The 22,215-nt window shown below is 39.6% G+C and overlaps 1 protein-coding gene across 11 annotated transcripts in view; it reads right to left on the bottom strand.

Annotated features, from left to right (window-relative positions):
• Positions 1 to 22,215, bottom strand: part of auts2a (activator of transcription and developmental regulator AUTS2 a) — a 1,205,197-nt gene that overhangs the window by 641,079 nt on the left and 541,903 nt on the right. For 10 of the 11 annotated variants that reach the window (XM_063031901.1, XM_063031894.1, XM_063031893.1 and 7 more), the window contains one exon: positions 16,028 to 16,129. The exons of the other annotated variant lie outside the window; for it this stretch is intronic. In XM_063031901.1, coding sequence (XP_062887971.1) covers positions 16,028 to 16,129 — 102 coding nt within the window. The remainder of the gene's footprint in view (positions 1 to 16,027; positions 16,130 to 22,215) is intronic. 11 annotated transcript variants of the gene reach the window in all.

The following is a 22,215-nucleotide window of genomic DNA, read 5'->3' as shown; positions in this document are numbered from 1 at the left end:
TTATGTCACCTTCAACACCCCATCAACCAGCCCAAATCAGAAGTAATTCCTTCATTGTGATTGAAAGATATGACATTACTTCCACATCCATCTGTGGCAATGTCCACAGTTTCACCACCCTGGGGCTAAAGTAGTTCCTCTGCACCTCTTTTCTGAAGGGTTATCATTCTATACTGACACTGTGAGCTTTGGTCCTATGCATTCCCACTACTGGAAACATCTGCCTCATGTCCAGTCTATCTAGGCCTTTCAGTACCTCCCCATCTGGTTACATCTACCACCAACCAGCCTATGTCTTACCTTTACTCTCATTTCTATGCACTGGTCGTCTTTCCTCCACACTTTCCATCCTAATGTAAGCTCTTAACCTGACACAAGGACCATCCCTTTGCCTCCACAGACACTGCTTGACCACTGAGCTCCTCCAGCTGTTTTTTTTAATGTTTCACTTTGATCTGGTGAGAGCAATCCTAAATTTTCAAGGGTCAATATGATGTGCACAGTTGGGTCAGACTGCAACCTGCTTTGTGCCTTATAATACTGAAAAAGAGAAGTTCAGCACAGGATCAAGCCCTTCATTTTAACATGGTGCCAATCTCACTAATTGCATCTGTATGCATACAGTCCATATCTCACCATATCCTGCATGTTGCAACATATGTTTTTCTACATGCCTCTTAAACATTGCCATACTATCTGCTTATATAGCCTCCTCGCTAAAACATCCAGGCATCTACTATACTCTGTGTAAAAATATTTGCCTTGCACAGCTCTCTCACTTTAAAAGGATACCTTCTACTGTGTGTTATTTCTACACTGGGAAAAAGACTCTACCTCCTCTATCTATGCCTTGCATAATTGTATATACTTCTATCACAATGCTCCTTAACCTCTGAAAATAATCCAAGTTTAGGTAAATAAAACATTAAATGCCGGAAATATTCAGCAGGTCAGCAGCTTTGGAGAGTGAAACAGAGTTAACATTTCAGATCAATGAAAGATTATTGACCTGAAATCTTAACTCTATTTTTTTCTCCCAGGTTCCATCTGACCTGTCGTATCTCCAGCTTTTCCTGTTTAATTTGAACTTCCATAATCTGCATTTTTCTGCTTTTTAACTTAAAATATTGGTCACAAAAAGCCTGTCAAGAACCGTTAATATTTTTAAAGTTTACTGTACAGAGCCACATTAGCATGCTGGTGTACAGAATGCTCATGATGACTAGATCTTAGAAGAAGACAGAATTAAGAAAAGAACAGTTGAAGATGAATGAACATGAACTGCTCACAATGAGATAACCACATCCTCATTCACTATTTTGTGTTTTAAGTCTGCACATGCCTTTCACACAAACAAAAATAAAATCAGGATTGTCCAGATTTCCATTAATTCTTTTCTTGCAGAACCTACATTATTTTTGAAATGTTTAATGTAAGAGGGATTACAACTTTGGTGCACTGAGCATTGATGAGAAAGTACACCAAGTGGCCACTTCATTAGGTACACATGTATGTTAATACAAATATATAATCAGCCAATCACGTGACAGCAACAGTCACACAGTCATAGTCAAGAGGTTCAGTTGCTCTTCAACCCTAACATTAGAATGAGGAAATAATGTCATCAACTTGACTTTGACCATGGAATGATCGTTGGTGCCAGTTGGGGTAGTTTGAGTATCTTGGAAATTGCTGATTTCCTGAGATTTTCACACATAACAGTCTCCAGAGTTTACAGAGAACGGTGCAAAAAACAAAAACATCTAGTGAGCAGCAGTTCTGTGGGTGAAACCACCTTCTTAATGAGAGAGTTCAGAGGAGAATGTCCAGCCTGGCTCCACCTGACAGGAAGGTAACTATAACTCAAATAACCACATGTCGCAACAATGGTGTGCAGAAGAGCATCTCTGAATGCAAAATATGTCAAACCTTGAAGTGGATGGGTTTCGCTGCAGAAAGCCAGGAAGTACCTCATAAAGTGGCCACTGAGTGTATTTGTTAAAGCTGAGGGTGAAGCACTACTGTACTGTCCACTTGTGGAATACGCATCTCATACTTCATTCCTAGGTGAGGAACAGGGTAGATAATTGCTACCTGAAGCAATCAACCTCATGTTGATTCAACTGCCAGCTGGAACAACATAAGAGACCAACAGGCAAGATCACTGGTTCTACTTTACTTCAAGGATTTACCTTGTCCAGGGGTACAGGATGTTTAACGTTTGGTGTCTCAGGTGGGGGAAAAAGATTTGCCTTGCCTGAGGTTGAATCCTGAAAGGATCACCACATCTCAGAGATCAGGAACCACTGGACTGGTGCTTGTTCTCCAAATTATTTTTTTAATGGGATCTCAGGTGTGCTTTTGTTCATGTTAAAACTCATGCAGTGTATATAAAAAAAAGCATCTGTCTTTTTTTTAAAAAAAAGCAAAATTCAATCTTATCTTGGGCAGCAATTTCTCAGAATAATCTGCTGAAAATCTCCTGTGAGAGTTTGAACCGCAACAGTTATCTGTAGACAATACCAGTAAAATTGTTCAATACCCAGTGACTGTGGTGAATCCGTATTATCCAGGTCAGGATAACAAATGGCTGATTTTCCCTTTCACCTCCAAAACATCTTCTGCATCAGAGTTAAACTTGATGGCAAAGATAATCAGTCACGGGTGAAATTAAGCATGAGTCCACCCACCTAGAGCTTCTGACTCAGTCCTTTCTCTATCCTGATCTGTAACATACCTCGTGCTCCTTCCTCAATGTTTCTGAGCCCTCATGCTCCCTCTTCAATGAGCAGTAACCTGGTCTCATTCACACAAATGAGTTCTGCAGATGCAAAAGACTAGGTTCCTCCAAATAACTTAGTGAAGTCCTTGAGGAATATGAATGCACTACACAGCTATAAATATCACCCTCATGTTACTCCTATGGTATCATCCCACACTGAACTATGCTTGTAAAGGAACACAGCCAAAATAATATCTCTGCCAACTGCTACACTCCCTCCTGGTGCCAACCCTGTGCTGTATCACAACAGCAGATGGCAGAGCTCTCAGTCTCCTCCTATGGCAATACGCTAGCACAGACTAATAAGTTTGGCTCCCATCATCATTGTCGGGTTAGTTTTACAGGGCCTGCAAAACTGGTTGGTAGCATTTCAGCAGGGTGGCCAAGATGTCAACACCTGCTTCACAGAGCACCACAGAAAGCAAGCTACCTTATGAAATGGAAACGTCTGGAGAAGCACACATCCAAAAATATTCTTTGGGTGGTCTCCTGGCACATAGTTCCTTGGGATTGTTAACACTGCTATGTTCCAATTTTAGACCAGTGCACTGCCCTTACAATTATTAAAATCTGCCAGCTGAGCCATGCACTCCATGAGCATTGGCCAATTAGTCGGCAAAGGCAGATCGCTGCAGAGTTTTCTTTCCAAATCCTTTCCCCAAGGCTGCCGGCAGAGGAAAATTTCAACCTGTTAGTCCGCACTGCAACTAAACAGATAACAAATATAATCACTGTTCTCCTCATATCTTTAAAAGTTCAAATTACCTTAGCAGGAAGAACCAAATATTTACCAAAGTTAAGAAGGCCAGATCTGTGATATAGTCATTTCAAAGTGCAAATAAAGCAGATATCATAGTTCAAGCCACACAACCAAGCAATTCATTTATTTCTTGGTCTACTGACACACAAGAGAGTGTTAATATCCATTGATATGGCCCAGTCCATCACATGTAAAGCCCTCCCCACCACTGAGTTCATCTACACTGAGCATTGTTGCAGGAAAGCAGAATCCATCATCAGGGAAACTCACCGCACAGGTCAAGCTCTCTTCTCGCTGCTGCCATTAGGAAGGTGGTACAGGAGGCCTGAGGCCTTATATCACCAGGTTCTGGAGCAGTTATTACCCCTCAACCATCAGGGCTTTGCACCAAAGGGGATAACTTCACTCATCTTCACTTGCCCCCTCACTGAACTGCTCCCACCACATATGGACTCACTTTCAATGACTCTTCGTCTCATGTTCTTGATATTTATTGCTTATTAATTGATTTGATTATTATTACTTTTTTTCTCTCTTTTTGTATTTCCACAGTTTGTTGTCTTTGGCACAGTGGTTGTCCGTCCTGTTGGGTGCAGTTTTTCATCGATTATATTATGGTTTTTGGATGTATTGAGAATATCCGCAAGAAAATGAATCTCAGGGTTGTATATGATGGCATATATTTACCTTGATAAAACATTTACTTGAATATTGAAGGTACTTCTTTAAAAAAAAGCAGTTATTCACGGTGATTATCAGAAGATTGCATTAATCTATCATTAAAATACAATCACTTGTGTGTAATTGATTAAATAGAAAAAAAACATATTTGGAATGACAAAAATTTAAATTCATAACCTATGAAAAATTCATGCTGCTGCATTCCCTATTCAAAATCTGAATGATCTTTGGTGCTTAAAACTGCAAGCTTTGTAAAGATAATATACACTTTTTTTCTGCTATCGTTGAAGAATCCCTTCATTTAAATCGCTTCCTTGTTCACCCATTTTTAATAAGCACAATCTATTTCACTTTATCTTTTGCCTGAAGTTAAGCTGTCAAGGATGAAGATTGCATGTGTTCTGAAGTGAAAGATAAAAGATGAATGTTGGAAGAGCCTCTTGGCTCTCATTAATACCAAATCAGACTAAGTACCACCTTGTTCCAATGTCACATGCAACTAACAGCTGCCAAGTACCAATTATTCATTTTTTCATGTTCCTTTGCAGTGTCTTCAGTAATTTGGGCACATACAAGTTGCACAATTGATAACACACCAGAAGGTTGTGGATTCAAGTCTCATTCTATAAATTCATGTACAAAATAATAAGGCTAGCATTACTGAGGAAGTGCTCCACTGTCATAAGTTCCTGTTTTTTTCTCTCTCTCTCTCTCTCTCTCTATATATATATATATATATTAGCACCGACTGAGGATGACAACATCTTTGCCTCAGTGCTGGTTGTGAACATTTTGGTAAAATTTGGCTAACGTACTTCCCGGATTACAACAGTTACCACACTTCAGGTATACTTCATTGGCCATAAATCTCCCTGGGATGCCTTGATAAAAGAATAAAAAAGAAATACAGCCACATCACTGACAGCAAGCACAGACTAGATTGATTGGTTATGAATTTCTCTGAAGTGTACAATGCAGTTGCTCCGGGTTTGGTGCGAAGACTCAAATTTTTCTTAATATGTTGGATATACAGGGTCTTCTTTTCCAAATATGCAGGTGATACAGAAGTTTGAGGTGAAGTAAATTGTGAAGAGAAAATTCAAAATTTCAAGGAGATGTAGAAAGGGAGGTGGAATAGGCATATATGTGATGATAAAATTTAATGCTGAGAAGTCTTAAGTGTTAACATTTTGGTAGAAAGAATGAGGGATAACAATATAAACTGGAGAGCACAGCTCCAGAAGAGGTATAAGAACAGCAAGATCGGGGTATTTAGTGTAGTGCATAGCATATTGAGATTTGAAGAACAGACAGAGGAAGTGGTTTAAAAAGGTATATACAGTTTTAGATTCTCTTAACAGAATCACTGAGTACAAGAGTAGAAAGTCTTAGTGACCCTTTATAAAAACACTGATTTGGCTAAAAAGTTAGGTAGTGTGCCCATTTCGGACTGTCACACTAGAAAGCATATGTCGGCTTTGAAGAGAATGTAGAGGAGATTTATCGATATGATTTCATGAGTAAGTAACTGAGTTACAGTACCTTGAAAATGTATTCAGCTCCACAGTAATTTTCACATTTTATTGTCTCATTTTCTAAATTAAAAATATATTGAAATAGAATTTTTTGAGCTAATCTACAAAACATTGTGCAATATGTCAAATCAAAAGAGACATTTCAAAGCCTGTCAACAATTTACTAAAAGCTAAAAACCAAAATTGTGAGATTGAAAAGTATTCAACCCCTTTGTAATTACTATGCTAATTTTCCTCACCTTATCAACTCAATTTGTTGATGTAGAAAATTGGAGGATGACCCATTTGCAATGAGTTCATTACAATAAATACTCCCCCTCTCTGGTAGATTTTCAACAGACCAAACCATAATGAAGACAAAAGAGCATTCAAGACAAGTGAGGGGAATGGTAATAGAGAAGCACAAATTTAGAGAAGGGTACAACACCACCTCAAAGGCACAGAACATACCTCAGAGCTCAGTGCAGTCCATCGTGAAAAAGCAAAAAAAAAGAAACCACAGCCCAACTGCCTAGGTCAGGCCGCTCCTCTAAACTTAGTCGCTAGAGAAGAACCGCACTTGTAAGAGAGGCTACTGTGACACGATCAGTCACTCTGAGTGAGCTGCAGAAATCAGTGACTGCAATTGGTGATGACCCAAAGCACACTGCCAGAGCAACCATGGAGTGGCTTCAGATGAAGAAAACTGATGTCCTTGAGTGGCCCAGTCAGAGTCCTGATCTTAAAACAACTGGACATCTCTAGCAAGACCTCAAGATGGCTGTCCACCGCCACTTCGCCTCAGTGCCCACCACCACCTGACTTGACACAGCTTGAGCAATTTTACACAGCTGATTGAGACTTATTCAAAAAGACGACTGGCTGTAAAAGCTGCAAGAGACGGTTCAACTAAGTACTGAGCAAAGGTGATAAATTCCTTTGAACTGTTGACATTACAGTTTTAGAAATTTTAGTTATTCATGCTTTATAATTTTCCATTTTTGGGGGGCTCTGTAAAATAAAAGATTTAAAAATAAAAATTTTCAGTTAAATTAATCAAAATCCCTGGTTGTAATACTCATTTATGTGAACACAGGTTGGGGGCTGAATACTTTTACTTTTATACTGTATATGGATAGACTGAAAAAGCTGGTGTTGATCTTCCAGAAAGTGAGGAGGGTGGTAAGTGATCAGACTGATGTATTTAAAATCAGGAAGAGTAAAAATTGAGTCAAATAAAACTGTTTCCATTGCCAGAGTGCATTAAAACCAAAGGTGATTGATAAAAGAACCGAAAATGATGAGAAGATCCAAATGTGGCCAAATCTTAAGGCAGAGGGGAAGAAGCCGCTTCTAAATTGATGAGTGTGATCCTCGGGCTCCTGTGCCTCCTCCTCGATCATAAAGAAAGGTTCTCAGAGTTAAAAAGAAATAGTCTTGGAACACTGAATATTCATACAATATTGGAGTTCCATGGATCTGCTAATATTCCAAGAAATGGTACATGAGAAATTCAGGATATTTTACGGAAGTGTAGGATAAAGCTTTAGAAATAAGAAATGATAGATTCCATTAATCTTCCCTTGAAACAATGCTGGGGGGGGGAGAATATTATCAAGGAGCATAAAATTATGGGACGCAGGCAGAACCAAATAGGAAGGTCCTCTTTTCTTCGGTTGAGGTTAAATCCAGGGATCATGGATTTAAAGAAATTGGTTGAAGGATTAAAGAGGAGGGGAGGTCAATGTTTTAAGCAGATGGTGGGAAGGGTTTGGAACCAACTGCCTGAAAGGGCAGCAAAGAAAAAAGACCCTCATCACGTTAAATCAGTACTTCGATGTGTACTTGAACAGTTGAGACCTGTTAGGCTACCAACCCAGTACTGAAAAGTGGAAATAGGCTGGGTAGTTCCTTTCTGTCTGCCGTGAACGTGATGGGCCAACTGACATTCCTTTGCAGTGTGAATTTTTAACATTGCATAGCAGCAGCAAACCCTGGCATGCTAACTGTGCATTGCTGATTTTTGGTTCCTATACTTTCATCTGATAAAAGTTCCCTCATCACTGAATGTACGTACTAATTCCCTCACTGGCCAATGTGTGTGAGTATGGGGATTAACATTTTCACAAATGAAAATAGTCAGATTTCGTCAGATGGCTGGAGACGTGAGCAAGAGAAGTATAATCTGGGCAACTACATTCTAACCCTGGGTGGCATGGTAGTGCAGTGCTTTATAGCACCAGCAATCTGGGTGCAATTCCCACTGCTGCCTGTAAGGATTTTGTATATTCCCCACCCCCACGTGACCATGTGGAATTCCTCCTGGTGCTCTGGTTTCCTCCCATATTCCAAAGTGCATAGTAGGGTTAGTGAGTTGCAGGCACATTACGTTGGTACTAGAAGCTTGGCGACACTTGTGGGCTACCTAGTACAATCCTCGGTAATTTGATTTAATGCAAATGACGCATTTTACTGTATGTTTCGATGTTTCAATGTACATGTGACAAATAAAACTAATCTTTATCCTTATGTGCAAAAGTAAGCTTCCATTTAATCCTTGCAAGGTCATGGACAGAGACAGAAATGTGGAAGGAGTTTGATTATTCTTAGCTCTGACTGGTGCTAACCGTCTGCCTCTATTTAGCTTCTAAGGTTAACCCCTAAACACCAACATATTTATTTAATATTATTCCCTCTCCAGAGCTCCACATATGAAGGTTTTTCATACAGACACCATTTTAATCCACCTCTTTTCCACTGTTTGATAGTAAGACAGCCAATCGAGAGCTTCTCAGCATGCACCAAGTCATTCTCTCCTACATAACCTCCAGTTAATGTGCACTCATCTCAAAGAACCAAGTGGACTGAAATACATGTACACTGTGTGTGAATGCGAGTTGTCGCAGGGAAACACGTGGCTGCCTAAATGTGCAAGAAGATGTGGGCTTTTGAGTATTGACTATAAGACATCAGTGCAACTATTGGAGGGTGTTTCAGCAGTGTGCTGATGGGAGCAGTTCAGCTTGAGTCATCTTGAACAGCATGCAGGAAGCTCTAGATAATGGGCCAGTACATTTTGCTTGCTTCAAGTAGCCACAATTTCTGCCGAATATTATAATATCTTGTTAACACACTCACTTGATTTGCTGGTAAGCCATGATCTCAAATGGTGAGACCCTGTGCAGCAGTAGAGCCTTTCAGAGCTTCATACAGTCAAAAGCCCTCTTTGTAAAGAGCCACACCTCTTAGCCTAGCTTGCAGTCAAACCTATTAAATGCCTTGAATAGTTTTGAACCGCCTTCACAAACTAATAAAAATCGCTGAAGAAATTAAAAATGTTAAAGATTAATAAAAACATTTTAAATTAAAAATATCATCACTTAATGTTTAATTAAAGCACTTAAGTAAATCATGACTCCATGAATCAATTAATTAAAAGTTATAAATTAATTAACAGTTATGGTTCTTACTCACAATTACTCTCCTCTCCATTCCTACACTATGCCTCACCTGCATGCATGTTTATTGGGACTATTTCCCACAAGTGTGAGGGAAGTGCCTTTAATTTAGACCACCACCTGGGCTCACTAGCAGTCCAACATCTGGCAGCATCTGAGTATTTTGGAGTGAAAGGTGGGCAGCAGGTTAGGGACTAATGCACTTTTGCAAGTGGCTATCACGAGAGGGCACAGTTTTAAGGTGCCTGGAAGTAAGTACAGAGGAGGTATCAGGGGTAGGTTGTTTTTTTTAAATGCAGAGCATAGTGAGAGCGTGGAATGGGCTGCCAGTGATGGCAGTAGAGGCGGATATGATAGGGTCTTTTAAGAGACTCCTGGACAGATACATGGAGCTCAGAAAAATAGAGGGCTATGGGTAACCCTAGGTAATTTCTCAGGTAAGGACATGTTCGGCACAGCTTTGTGGGCCGAAGGGCCTGTATTGTGCTGTAGGTTTTCTATGTTTCTACTTTTATTGTTCATTCACGGATTTTCACAACTTCCTCCCATATCCTACAGATATGCAGGTTGCTAGTTTGATTGCCACTGTAACCTACCTCAAGTGCAGAAGTGTGGGTAATGCAAATGCTCTGAGCACTAGCATAGACTTTGTGGGCCAAACAGCCTCCTTCAGCAACATAAGATATAACTGGAGCTCCATCAACACCCTGTACTCAAAAGAGTTTCTTCCAATGCTGCTATAGATCCCTGGAGATCAAGGCTGCAGCAGACCACCTCATCCAACTTCCCAATGGATGATGGGTAACCGCTGTTTCTCAGTACTCCTAGGCATTATGCCTGCAGCAAGTAGGCAGCTATCCAAAGCCTCATAATGTCAGCCTCATGACTCCACAGGACTGAAATCCCTTTGTGAATCTAAATTCTTTGATGTCAAACCCAGATTCACATCTCTCCAGTCACAGTACTGAACAGTATGCTAATTGACATCACATTGGGCAAGAAGATTATTGAAATATCAACATGGAATGAAAACACTCAGCAATTCTGGTACCATTTGCAGAGGTATTTCAACCTGAACTGTGAACTGATTCTCTTTCCATAGAAACTGACTGACTGGCTGAGTATTTCCAACATTCTCTGTTTTTATATCAGATTTCCAGCATCTGCGATTTTTAAAAAAAAATTTCACTTGGACAATTATTATTGAACTGTGAAAGATTATTTTTTGTGCTCTTAGTACTTTTCTAAGAGCTTGTGACAATAACATGTCTTGTTGCTAACATCTTTTAATCTGCTTGAAAATACATTTGTTTCCACATTATCTTAAAGATCCGTGACAGTTAACTCTCTTCAGATTTGGAGTGACTGAAGGTCGAATTTACTACCATTGAATAATTATCTAAGAAAATGAACACGAGGTGAATGCTGTCTTTGAGTTGTTTTAACTGTCCACACTGGTTCAACATTTTTTTTTACTTTTCTATTATATAGTTAATTTTCATTTTAGGTGGTTAATCGTATATGGAAGTGCAATTAGAAAACGGAGGAGAGAGGTAGTGGGGGTTAGAGGGAAGAGTGAGGCAGGAGGAGGGATAAGAAATGGTGTGTGGGAGGAAAAGAGAGGTGGTAAGGATCTTTAGCTGAAGAGTATGAGCTTGCCAAACATGATCTGTTGATGGAAACTGTCTTTTAACTATGAGCCTATATTGTAACAATGGCAAGTATGAAATGGTTATCATAATTTCTTCCTTCAAAGGAACAAATTACTAAAATGATTGTCAAAGAGATGTACAGCACAGAAACAAACTCTTCAGCCCAGCACGTCCATGCTGATTTTTTTGCCCATCTGCACGCATCCCATTTGCCTGCATTAGGACCATATCCTTTTTTGCCTTTATTCAAGTGCCTGTTTAATTGACTCTTAAAACATAATAATTGTATCTGATTCCACCACCACCTCTGGCAGCACATTCCAGATATCAACCACTCTGTGCAAAAAGAAAATCATACACATTGGATCACCTTTAAAACTCCTTCTTAACCCTATGCCCTCCTTTTTTGATACCTCTACCAGGGGGAATATGAATTTGAACAGAATGCAAGGAACAGTGTGGTGGGATAGCTTCTACTCTGACATGGATTATCTTTTACCACAGTGCTACCTTACTGTGTATGGGGTAGCACCTCTGGTGGTGGGCTTGTTGTGCTCCGCCCAACGTTCGTCCCCACTTGCCACCCAGCTCTCACCTGTGGCTCCCAGTAACTGTTTGCATGCGAGTGGCCACTCCCTGGTACGCCACTTCAACAGGCGAGCTAAACCAAGTGAGGGTAGCTGGGAACCTCCAACCCCGGTGAGATAGGGATATGCCTCACCCAACATGCAAAGTCAGTTCCGGAGGACTGGGCGGATGAGATCAAATGCAAGATCCAATAGCCAAGAAGGCTGTGCTGCAATGCTTTGTGGAGAGCGAAGGGCACAGAACAAGGCATAGAAAGCATCATGGCTATCCACTGCAGCCGAGGAAGTCTCTAATCGTGACAATTTTTCGTACCATTGGACGAAGATTTCTGAGGCCGAGAGAGTGAAACTGCCCTGATGCAATGGCTTTTTAACGATAAAACTCCTCCCGGACAGGTTTTCTCCATGCAGTTGCATGAGCTGCACAGACAGACATCATTGTTGGAAACAACGGCCAACCAACACCTTCCTATAGTATTGTGTATCTCTTAGATCTGTTAATGTGCAAAACTTGAGTGATCTCCGTTATGAACATACTGAGTGGATGAGCTTCCACACCTGTCCTATTCTTCTCTTCTCAGCCTTGATTTTGAGAGAGTAAATCTGTACATCCCAAGCCATGTATCTTTCATCGACCTCCTGTCTGAATGGCCAATGCACAAGTTTCTGAATTTATGGGGAACTGGGCTCTTTGAATTCCTGGTTATCAATATCACAGTTAATTCTCATTTAGCATATTAGCACTCTAATTGACATCTGAATCGATATGAAAACACAGAACAAGCATTAAGAAATCTTTGATTACCTATTGATGAATAGGTATATCTATCCAAGCTAACTGAAAAATTACCATGTCTTACCAGTAGCAAGCAATAAAGAGTAGGTAATCAACAACTCCTTTACCTGTGTCTTAACTAAATCTATCTCTCTAGGGTCATAGAGTATTTCAGCACAGGAATTAGCTGCTTGGCCCAACCCATCCAGTCCAAATAAGATGCCCATTTAAGTCAAACCATTTTCCTCATATCCCTCTAAACCTGGGGTCCACAGACCCTTCAGTTAATGGTAGGGGTCCATGGCACAACGAAGGTTGGGAGTCTCTCCTCTAAATCTTTCCCATCCATGTACTTGTTTAAATGTCTTTTAAATATTTTAATTGTGCTTGCTGACCAATATTTGCACTTTGCTAAGCAACAGTTCTATTTTAAAATTCTCATCCATTTCCTCCCAAACTGAGCTATGGTTTCGCATTCTCAGAGAGCTCTTCCAGACCTATAATTTGTTGACATATGTGTACCCATCTATCTTTAACCAGACGAGCATTCCTTAAGTTAATCTCTCTGTTGTTGGCAGCCATGCTTTCAGATGGCCATCCCAAATCCCTTACAGATCTCTCCAGCTCACTTTATCCTTAAATCCCATCCTTTTAGCCAAGAATTTGGTCATGCACCCTCATGTTCAGCTTAGCTATAATTTATTTTCTGTTTTCTTACTCCTCTTTGAAAAGCCTGGATCTTTCAATCAACGACCTAGACAGACAGAGCTTGTACCAATGGCCTCAGGAGGATGACCACTTTGGCAAATGTCCCACTGATACTTAGCTATAGGCAAGTGTTCCACTGATACTCATCTGAAATTGGCCACGCATGCTCATTATTCCTCTCTCCCCCACAGATTCTGAAAGATTAGACCTATACAATCTCTGAGCTTGAAAAGATAATTAGCTGCAAGCATTAAAAGGTCAACACACTGGATCCAATCACTGTCCACTTCACAAAAATGTATGAAGGCTCAGTTGAATGTTTATATATAAGTACAGACTTACCAACACTAATACTCTTGCTGGGAAGTTCGGATCTAACCTGGACACATGGAGAATATGATTTTCCTTTCATTTGTTAGTGGATGCAGTTTGGTAGATTCACCTGTTGTTAGTGGGCACAGGTCAAAAATGGAAGAACAAGTGGATGGCTGGCAAACGAAAAATAAAGGGCTGGTGTGTCGACATTCTTCTAAGATAAGAAGTGAGACTAAAGGAGAATCTTCACTTTGTATCTGATCAGTGCTAAACTTCGTGTGCTGGTGCAAATAAAACTTGTCAATCTCAAATTTTTTTATTAATTCTAGGCAGCTATAAAAACATGGGGAGAAAAAAGAGAGAGAACAATATATTGCAGGATCTGTCTTGTTCAAGTAACAATTAAAACCATCATGACTCAAGTCTGCCATGTTCAGCCAAAAGATTTGAATTTATCTAGAATTTTTTTGTTAACTTCTGGGTATCATTAAAATCAACTTTTGAATTTAGTCACTGTTGTGATATAAAAATGTGACAACAAATTCCTGAGCAGCAAAATGGCAGACATATTTGTATTCTGTTACCCTGATGAATTATTCCATTGCCTGAAATATGAGATAGACCTCATAACAACACCAGGACAAGGTCTAATGGTATATGATTAGTCACAGCCCATGAGGGAACCGGGCCAGAGCTCCAGCTTAACTGTGCATCTGAGAGGCAACATCTTTGTCACCTGCCTTCGACAATGTGTGACAGCAGGCTGAGAGCCAAGGGTCACTGTTTTTCAAAATAAGGGGCTGCCCGTTTCTCAAAGATTCAAGGTTGTAATTTCTTCCCTCAGAAGGTTGTGAAAATATTGGAACTCTTCTTTGCAGAGGTTGCTGGCAGCAGAATCTATGATCTATGATCTGGATGCATCACGGCTTGGTATGGAAACACTGATTCCCTTGAATGGAAGAGCCTACAAAAAGTAGTGTATATAGCCAGGTAAAGCCCTCCCCACCACTGATTATATCTACAATGAGCACTGTTGCAGGAAAGCAGCATCCATTGTCAAGGACCCCCACCATCCGGGTTATACTCTCTTCTTGCTGCTGCCAAATGGAAGGAGGTACAGAAGCCTAAGGTCCCACACAACCAGGTTCAGGAACAGTTATTACCCCTCAACCATCAGGATCTTTAATCAGAGTTGGTAACTTCACTGAACTGATTTCACAACCCGTCGACTCGCTTTCAAGTACTCTACACCTCACGTTCTCAATATTTCTTATTTATTTACTTATTATTTTATATTGTTTCTTTTTGTATTTGCACAATTTGTTGTCTTTTCAACATAGGTTGTTTGTCCAACTTTGTTGCCTGCAATTTTTCATTGATTCTATTGTGTTTCTTTGCACTTTCTGTGAATGCTCGCAAGTAAATGAATCTCAGGGTTGTATATGGTGACATATCTGTAATTTGAAAATAAATTTACTTTGAACTTTGAACTATATTTTAAAGCTTGGTTAGATAGATACTTCAAAAGGAAGGGTTGAAAAGATTACTGGAGGGAGACAGCAAGTTGAGGTTACAATCAGCACCTGAAATGTCAGAGCAGGTTGTGGAATTGAATAGCCTAGTCCTGTTGCAAATTCATAGGTTCATTTTATGTTCAAGTCCCTGCCTTGAACTTATAGTCCTCTGCTGTTTAGCTAAGAATGCACATCTGAGTCTTGAATGTATTACATTCTGTTTAAAAAAATTTACCTCAGCATACAATGTACTAAAAGGATCTCAAAGTCTATTTATTTTGTCTGTCAAGAAAAATTGATTTGCTAATTTGAAGAGATTTAAAATGACAGTGTAATTTTTTTAATAATACACAGAGCAAAATTGTATTTATGCAATGCCAGAGATTCAAAAAAAACACATTGCTTTATTCATTCTCCTCTCATGATTGTATTGATTCTTGACAATAAACAATTATCAATAATCTTGAGTACATTTGAAGCATACAGCTCGGTTCTCAGTAAGGGAGCTGTAAACAATGAAGAGAGCAGCCATCAAAGTGACCTCAGTAAGTAACAGTAGCACTGACAACCAGGTTAATGAATCCGCTTCCATGTCACTGAACAAATTACATTTGCAGTAGGCAGCTTGACAGGTAACTGGGATAATACAAAAGGAGCCAAACTTTGAATTTCATACACCATTTGATGGAAGCATGGAATAGATATTCTCTGGAATTACTAACAACTATAAATAGGACCTGTAGAGGGCTAGGCCTCAGCTCAGACTGGTGCTCATCCAGTACAATCATTGCTTTTTGCTGTCTACTTAATATAAACACACACTCCATCAAATACTCTATGTTGCAGAAGGGTTTCTCTGCACAAGAGTGGGGGTTCTTTAAGTGCGGGATCGTCAGAATAGGGACAGCAGGCATCAATTCAATTTCCGACGTTAACATCAAATTACTTATTTAATTTCACGCCTGATGAAGCATCATATAGCTACACACAGAACCATTTCACTTCATTTGTTATGCCATGTTTTTTCAGTTCTTAGCTTGTCTGCCAACTGACAATTTTAATTACGACATGAATTTGATTGCACTTTTGAATAATTAGCACATCAAACACAAACCATTTAAACACCCTACATTTCTCATGAAGGTGTGTGCTTATGTCTGTGTGGTGCCCAGCACATGCTGATAACCGCATATATTTAGAGAGTGGAGTGGGGGAGGGGTGGGGGGAGGGGCGGGTTGGTGGACAGTAGGGAAGATCATTAGCCAGATGTCTGCTACTTACATCACTCAGTCTTTCATGTGAGCAGCCCCTGTTGGAAGCCTTAGAATCACTGCTGATACTCTCACTGTCACTGTCCCTGCAGCTGTGCTGGGAAGGCTTGAGCTGCAAAAGCAAAAGAAAATTAAAGCTGTAAAGTTGTAAGAAGGTGGGGGGAGGGAGTCTTATCAAGTTCCATCACACCCCATACTGACTTTGAAATACATCACAGGTCCTTTATTGTCACTGGATCCAAATCCAGAAATTGCCCAACTACCAGCGTGCTGGGAGAGGGGGTGTGGGTACTTTCACCAGAAGGACGGCCTAGGTTCAAAAAGGTGGCTGGCTGCCCGTCGCCTTCTCAAGGACATCTGGGGATTGGCGATTAATGCTGGCCTGCCTGCCGTGGCTCAGCCCTAGAATACGAATAAAGGCTCAAAAGAACGAGCTTGCAGGAACCCAGCGGTCGTCATTTTCCAGACACAATAAAACAAATGTCTAATCATGGAAAACGATATGATCCAAGCCTGAACAGGGTCTGGAGAACAGTGCATAACATTCGCTCTAATGGCAAGTCAGAATTTATTGGCCTAAAGAGCTTGCATTGGTACTTTATTTTTCAGCTAGTAATCATCGCCAACTTTCCCAGATTCAATTTTCATTCAAGAGAGATTTTTTAACTGGTTTGGCAAAGAAAATGAAGTGAGGCAAAAAGAACTGCCTACTTCAGCAGTGGGGGCTTCACTTCACTCTGGGGAATTGCATATGACAAGCCATTACATATGGCGGTGCATTTACACAAATTATATTTTATAGGACGATAAAAAAATGAGGACAGAGTGGAAAAATTTGCCAGCATCCGATACCATCAATTACCTGAAACATAACAGGAGGCTGGTGGGGGTAGGGAGGCGGAAGACCCCAGAGTAAAGCACATAATTAAAACATAAACAGCCTTTTTTTTTGTTGCCATTAGCACTTTGAATGAATGCTGTTCCTCAGAGGACTGCAACTGGGTCAGAGGCACTGAGTTGCTGTCACCTCAGTAGGAAAAGCTGGAAGAGTGACATGCCACTGGAAACTATTGCTCAGGTTGATGTCACACAGTAACAGCAGACAGGGACATAGCGTTGTGTATGCAGACAGGCAGGCATTCACAGTGGGATAGCAAGGGACCAGGAAATGGAGGAGGGAGATCTGATAAATCTTTTTTGCAGCACTAATTATTTTATCCACAGCTCTTGGAGTGACCAGGGGACAAGTACAAGGATGCTAGATTGTGCAGGGCCATTCAGAATATAGACTTGTGCTTGGAATAACAAAAATATTTTCCTCAGTGATGCCAAGTGTAATCCATCACCTTTACAATGTAAATCAAGTTATTTGATAGTGATGATTACCAAGCTTGTCATATTGCTCCATTAGGCTGTAATTTGGTCTCCCATAAAGTCAATGTGTCAGTAACTAATAGGTTCACATTCATTCCCCAGCACTTCTCTCCTGCGCGTTCCTCCTGGTGTAAAATGACACCACTGGCTGGTTAAACTTGTAAACATTGCATCAAATGTTTGAAGATGTGATGTGACAGCTGGTTAACAATGAATTTAGCATTCGCAAGTACAAAAATACACAATAAGATGAAATACAAAATTTGCAAAGTGCAATCTTAAAATGACCGACAATTTTTTAATAGAACCTGCAACAGGAAAATGCTCAACCATAAATTAATAACTGCTCCAGATAGTCCTATGCAGGAACTGTGTGTACACAAGATTTCTGCTGTCACACTATTAACTCAAGGACCAAACTTTAAAAATTAATGTTCACTGCTTTCATACTATATTCCTGCAAATAAAGCATTAGTGAGTTCAAAGTTACGTGTTAGAACCCACGTGGCAAAAATAGCTTGAGGTGATGTTACACTAACATATTAATTATGGCATTAGGAACTCAATTTATTACGAGGAAGTGGTGGTGGAGGGAAGGAGGAGGAGAACTGTTTGTGACTAGCAACAAATCAAAGATAGAAGAAGATAAATTATATTCACAATTTTACTCCAAATAAAAGAAATTTTAAAATAGCCTTAAATTTTCAAAACTGTCTGTAATATAGTCTGTTGTTCCAAAATTTCACTTGCTTTGGGAGTTGATTTGATCTTTATTATGTTTTCTTCTAGTTCATATTTTCACTAGGGAGAAAACATTTAAATTCAGAATAAATATCTAAACCAAAATTAAACACATTTAAACTCTTCCATTTTCCTGCACCAGGCTCCATTGTCTAGCTGAAGGAGACCCAACATAGCTAGTGAAAAGGGGTGATAGAATAGGCCCCTGATGTATTGTTCCTCAGTTTCCCTCCTTTCCTCTAAAATGAGGTTTGATCCTCTCAAACTTTCTTGTATAGCCTTTTTAACCAGACAGACTAAGAACAGGAAGACATCTCCATATTTTGGATTGCTAAGGCTGTCAAGAACTAACTTAATCTGCAAAGTTATCCAGGGGTAATTCACAGAAACGTTATCAAACATTAAATTCATACTGAAACAGGAGGCATTAGGACAGATTAGCAAAAGCTTAGCCGAATCAGTAGATTTCAGGGAAATCTTAGAACTCTGACATTTTGGGCTCTTAGCTGTTAAACTTATAGACCTCAAAGTAAACAAATCAACCACCAGAAAAAGTAGGAGCCCAAAATGATCAGAAAACAGATACATGGAGCTTCAAAGGGCCAAAGGAGCTTACAGGTCTCCTCTTATATTTTCTATAGGAGATTATGAACAGCACATTTTCTTTCTGCATGTCACTGGAATGTTATCCATTTCTGCTGGGTACTGAGCAAAGAACCACAGTGGAAGCTTTTCCCGTTCCTAAAAGGACCCAGACAGGTGGGCTTAAGTCAGGATTTACAAAATATTAAAGGAATTATCACCCAAGGAAGTAGATATATTTTCTAATGCTAATGGGATCCAAGGATAAGGAGACAAGGTGTGAACAGGGTACTGAAATGGATGATGGGGCAGTTCCAATTACACTTTATACTTTATTCTCAACAAACAATTGATACTAGAATGTACAATCATCATAGTGCTATTTGATTCTGCGCTTCCTGCTCCCTGGATTACAAATTGATAGTAAATATTAAAAATTTAAATTATAAATCATAAATAGAAAATAGAAAAAAGAAAAATGGAAAGTAAGGTAGTGCAAAAAAAAACTGAGATTCAGGTCCAGATATTTGGAGGGTACAGCCCAGGTCCGGGTCAGGATCCATTCAGCAGTCTTATCACAGAGTAAATAACCTCATCTTGCTCCTGTTTTATGTTTCAAACATACCTTTTGTGCCAACATATAAAATAAAAAACTAAAGTGATCGATTATTCACAAACTTTAGAAAACCACCTGGTTTGGTTTAATAAATGACTTTAATCATATGCCCTCAAACTCCAGCTATATTTCAGCAGAACTTAATTTCAACTATAACCACCTGACTAAAATTATTGTAAATGTTGCTAAAAGCAGTTTAGTTCCAAATATTTAACCTCTGAGAGAACTTGAAGCTGAAAACTTTTAATACTTCATATAATTCTCAGGGTTGTTTAGAGACCAAAAAAATCCAAACTCCACGATGTACAGTATTGAAATTAATTTTGACAGCAATATTACGCCATCACATCATCCACCTCTCACCTTTAACTTGAACAAATGCTTCGTTCACATCAGAATGCAATTTTCTTTTCACAAAATTCAACCATTTGACAGCAACCAATGGGCTAATTTCCACACTCTTCAAAACATGGCAAGGAATTAACTTATTCAGAGCCCTTTTCATTTAACTTGCAACACTGAAACTGCCAGAATCTACATCTGTCATTGATTTTCACACAACACGCATTATGTTTTTATAACACTGTTATTTAAGGAAGAAATGTTTCCACTCTGTCTCATTTTAGATTATCATGTGCAATTTACAACTGTTTTTAATAAGCAATCAGCATGTACCTCTAAAATAATGTGAAAAAGACTAGAACCGCAGTTTTAAAACCTGATTTATCTTTCTTTGATGTTTAAAGGTTAGCTGTTGAAAGAAACATGAGTGCAAACCTGTTAACACTTTGAAAACTATATTAACTCTTATAAAGCAGTGAGAAGCAAGTCATAGAAGGAAGGGGAGACACACGAAAAAAAACAAGCACAATGAAAAGAAATGGGAAGCTGGTAATACCTCAAAATTTTCCTGAGCCCAACTTAAACCCATATTACGGTATAGATTAATTCTATGCAGTTGCAAGCCATGGCTGTTCACTAGCAGAAACGACTTGGATCTTTGGTATGTTACCAAAGGGTCAAGTAATTTCCTGCAGATGTACCATGGAGACTGGAGAGCCTTCTGATTGGTTGCATCACCACTTGGAATGGAGACTCCAATGGGCAGGATTGAACGAGGCTGCACACCGTTGTAGACTCAGTCAGATCAATCATGGGCTGAAGTCTCTCACCTATAGAGGATATTGTCAAAAGGCCAGGCCTCAAGATGGCGACATCCATCATTAAGGACATTCAACACCAAGGATGTGCTCTCTTCTCTTTTGTACCATCAGGGAGGAGGCACAGGAGTCTGAAGACTCTCACTCATTGTTTTCGGAACAGCTTCTTCTCCCATGCCATCAGAATTCTGAATGATCAATAACTATCGTGATATTTGTCTTTCACACTATTTATTTATTTTTTATTGGAATGTATGGTAATTTTTTATGCCTTGCACTGCAGTGTTGCTACAAAACAACAAATATCAGTGATAATAAACCTGGCTCTGATTCTGATCGAAGTTTCCAAAAACCTTTTTTTTCAAACAAACTTGGAAAATCTGTTTTGCTCTGGATGTTCCCATCCTCCAGTATAAGTATAAAAATGGAATTTTTGCAACATACAATTGCAACAGTATCCAAATGAAAGGTGGCCTGGTCCCACTTTGGAAGCTCAGGATATGAAAACCACGTCACCTTTTGTTGCATGTGCTCAAAATGCAACGATCACTTGTATTCATTTAAGTCTTCTAGCAAATATAACTGTCCAAAAAACACTTCACAGGAGGTGTTATTGAATGCAATTTCATACTGAGCAGGTTCATCATGCAGAGACTTTGAAAGCATCTACAAGAAAGGAAGCAAAGACTTAAAGTGGGTTAATTCCTAAACTGAGAACTGAGCAGTTGAAACAACAGCCAGCTGAGCAGTAGAAAGTGGGGACAAATGAGTAACCAAATTGCAGGAGATGGAACTTATGATGTGACTTGGTTACAGCTCGCCAAAGCTCGTCTCAGCCTCAGTACGCGATGGGCAGTGAGCACTTCAGGGAGATTTAAGAATCACATGCTGATCAGTGTAGTTAGAGTATTATGAGCGCCTGGAATCACTACAGCACTTGTTCATGAATGCAGCTTTTAATAGGGGATGTGTCTACTATAGATGCATTGCACAAGATGAGGATAAGAGCCACAGAAGCTGTGGATTTGTAGGCTTTTTGTAATGGGATTTTCATGCTGCATTTACACAGCTGAAAGCCAACAAGGGGTTTAACAGCATTGTGGTGGCCCACAGTAAAGGCAAAGAGCAAACAGCTATCTGCAATTTGCGAGCGATGATAATTTCCACATTCCCTGCTGCCACCATTTGCTCCTTTTGGGAGACAGGATGTTTCCAACATGCCTTCTTTTCACAAGCTCTATCAAGGACATTTCTTTATCGAAAACAGATGTAAAGATATTAACAGGGAAAGCCAGCCACCAAATTCAAATTTGTGCTGAATATTTAAGCAACATGCATGCAGACCACAGGCTTGTCAATGGCTTCACCTGCAGGTATGCCTAATATTCTGCCCCTTGTATAACAATATAGACAGCTGGCAATTGTTTGCTTTTCAATATTCTTGAAAGATAAATTGGTCCCCAAAGTACTCCCTATAAAATGGCTTAGTTAGCTGCTCCAGACTAAAGGTCCAGCATACTGATGAATTTGATCGCAATTTGTTATGGGATGCTCATTCAAGGATCCCAAAGTGCATTTTACATGTGCCACAGTCTCCACCATGGATCACTTCCTTCAGGTTTGGAAGGTAATGAACCTATAAACCAGGCCAGTGTTCTTAGTGTCCTTGTGAGAAAGAGCCCTTCTTTCCAACAAGTTTTCTTATATATAAAAATCTACATAGGT

This window comes from Mobula hypostoma, chromosome 23, assembly GCF_963921235.1.
Source record: "Mobula hypostoma chromosome 23, sMobHyp1.1, whole genome shotgun sequence".
Classification (NCBI taxonomy): Eukaryota; Metazoa; Chordata; class Chondrichthyes; order Myliobatiformes; family Myliobatidae; genus Mobula; species Mobula hypostoma.
This window is presented reverse-complemented; position numbering and strand designations above follow the sequence as displayed.